The sequence below is a fragment of the Hermetia illucens genome, chromosome 3 (assembly GCF_905115235.1).
Source record: "Hermetia illucens chromosome 3, iHerIll2.2.curated.20191125, whole genome shotgun sequence".
Taxonomy (NCBI): Eukaryota; Metazoa; Arthropoda; class Insecta; order Diptera; family Stratiomyidae; genus Hermetia; species Hermetia illucens.
The window spans coordinates 73,252,258-73,254,982 of NC_051851.1; the positions used below are offsets into that span (position 1 = coordinate 73,252,258).

General features: G+C 40.6%; 1 protein-coding gene across 1 annotated transcript; it reads left to right on the forward strand.

Annotated features, from left to right (window-relative positions):
• Positions 1 to 766: 766 nt before the first annotated feature.
• Positions 767 to 1,688, forward strand: LOC119652040 (lysosomal acid phosphatase-like). The gene is made up of 4 exons (XM_038055976.1): positions 767 to 805; positions 861 to 1,013; positions 1,070 to 1,462; positions 1,533 to 1,688. The coding sequence occupies exons 1-4, from the start codon at positions 767 to 769 to the stop codon at positions 1,686 to 1,688; spliced, it is 741 nt and encodes a 246-aa protein (XP_037911904.1).
• Positions 1,689 to 2,725: the final 1,037 nt, after the last annotated feature.

The following is a 2,725-nucleotide window of genomic DNA, read 5'->3' on the forward strand; positions in this document are numbered from 1 at the left end:
TGTGTTTGTTTGTTTGGTTTTCGTTTTCTTTTCTTTTTTGTACTCATTTGATTCCCACGAGTAGGGGTTAAAAGGTCCGCCGTGCCATAGCCCCCCGTAGCACGGTAAGGTCTAACTTACTCACTGAGGCGACCAGGTATCAGTAAGCCTCCGTTCGAATACAGTCAGTTACGCCCGACTGCAAACTATTCAATGGGCACGGTTCGCATAACACTCTGGATTGGGGGAGGAGTTTTTCGACTCCCCAGTCTAGATCCCTAGCGTTTTGTTAATAGTAGGGTTACCTCGTACAGGGTGTGGCTATCACCACTCACCAACGGTTTTGGTAGACGAGAGGCTTGGCCCCTGAAAAGCTACGCACCGTCCCAGAGGAGAGACAGCTCATCCTCAAAGAGAGATAGGTTGGCCTCAGGGAGCTATGTTTCGCGTCAGTCTATCTTGTAGCGCACTGCTTGACCCCAACGCGCCTAGCATAACTTCTGCTATAAATTGTTGGATATTCTCTAGAACTTAATCCGCTCTGAAGTCGCTCTACTATAATATGTACCACATACAGTGATTTGATATCAAATCGTAGGGAAATTATCTACTTTTCTCATTCGCTACCGTGAAGCCAGATTAACAATTAGTTGCTGAACTTTTTAACTAAAATGTCTTTTAATAATTTTCTCACTCGAGACTTGATATTACTTGGAATTTGGGTCCTTAGCGGGGTTGATAATATTAGCGGAACAGCGGAATATACACCGATCACCTACGATGTCATATGCATTGGATCCACATTTTGGTACCACAAGATGATGAGGTAATATTTTCCACCCTTTATTTAGATCAGTTGATTAAATCTACATTCAAATCAGATGTTAGCTGTACCTGGAAAACCCTTCCCTAAATATGAAGATATCATAATAAATGGAGATGGTTTGGATGACCCTGAGATCAAGGCAGTTATAGATTTCGAATCAGCAGAAGGTGAAGCATTATTGGATTATTTACAAAACAACACGGGTCGTGTAAGGAAAAATTGCAATTCAAGGAGCACCTTTCCAAACATATTTTACGCTCTTAGGTCATAGATTCACCCAACGTTCTGCTTCTTATTGAGGATGCTTTATTGATTGAAAAAGATAACGATCTCGATTTGTCTGCCTGGACTGATTCTGGTTTTGAGCAATATCTAGTACCACTCACCTCCATTATTTTCGATATTTGGGGCTCTTCCCAATATATGAAAATTCGCACTTCAGCTTTATTTAAGGATATGACCAACAGACTTGATAATCTGATTGCAGGATCCGACGACCAAAAAATGTTGTTGTATTCAGCCCATGACGCAACTGTTGGTGGAATGCTTCATTTCCTTGGAATTCGAGATCAGACGGTTGCTAAGTCATCCTACGCAGCGTCACTTAATTTGGAGCTTTATGAAAATTCAGAGATAGAGGACGATAATGAAGTGAAGGTATATGGATGTATCCGCTAGCAATGCTAACAGTAACCTTCAATTATTATTACTCATAATTCTAACACAGCGCATTTTCCAGTTGCTATATTTTACATCTTACGTCGGCGAGAACCCTGTCGAAATCAACATTGCCGATTGCCAGGCACCATGTCCTTACAAGCGATTCAAGATTAACATCAAGCGGAAACTTATACCGGATTATGGCAGTGCATGCTCTTTATGATGGACTCACAGATAACGATTATTATTATTTGTGTAACAAATAACTGCTATTTTCTAACAAATTTTGGGAAAGAAATTGTCATTAGCAGACTTCTAATTTGCTCAGTGATAGTTTCTTTAAGCAGCTGAAGCGAGTCAAATTCAAAACCCGTAAAGTTGATATTCTGATCACTAAGGAGAATCCACAACAAGTACTCACTCTTGGGTTTTTGGTACCACTTTGCCCCAGCGTTGATTGAAAAGGAACTGGCTTCATCAGATTTGCTGAGAAAGGGGAGAAGAGGCGTGATTGCCTCGGATTCGAAGTTTTTCGGGAGCAAGAAATGGACATTTTAATAGTTAGTTTCCATCGATGATGATTTTCTCCCACGCCCTGGCATTATGCCGCTCGCATAATGACTTATAGGATGCCTGATGGAGAAAGCCATCCGGATTGGTCAACTACGTTGGTGGAGCTATTCCAAAAACCGTACGAATTTGCTTGTCATACAATAGATACATGATCCGTAATCGAGTTCCTCTTTAACCCCGATCAGTTCTTTGTATATAACCTGTTCCTCTTGTTATTACCTGTCAGAAACGCTTATCTGAAACAGCTACTTCTACCTTGCCTGAACTGAAGTGATATTTTGCTAAAAATTTGAACTTATAAGTAATTGCCGAAAAGTTATTCTTTTTACGGTTCAAATATAGCAATATGTTGCCAAGCCTGGTAAGTGGTTAATCAACCAAAATACTTACTTTGAAATGACAATGTCCAAATGAAGATCCGTGAAAAGAAATAAATTTCTCGACGATAAAACATTTTCCAATTGTCGAATTCACAAGAATGCCACTCGGGAAGCAAAGAAGAAAAAGCGATCGCTGTTATCCAAGCGGTCCGTTATAAAGATTTTTTGGATGAATTTGACACTCAGCGGGAAGAGAAACTAGTGCATACGAGATATCGAACACTGTTGTTGCATACTTCACTTACCAATCGACGAACCGCGACGAAAGGAAGGGTATCCTTTACTTTAGCAACTCCACCTGTCAGCG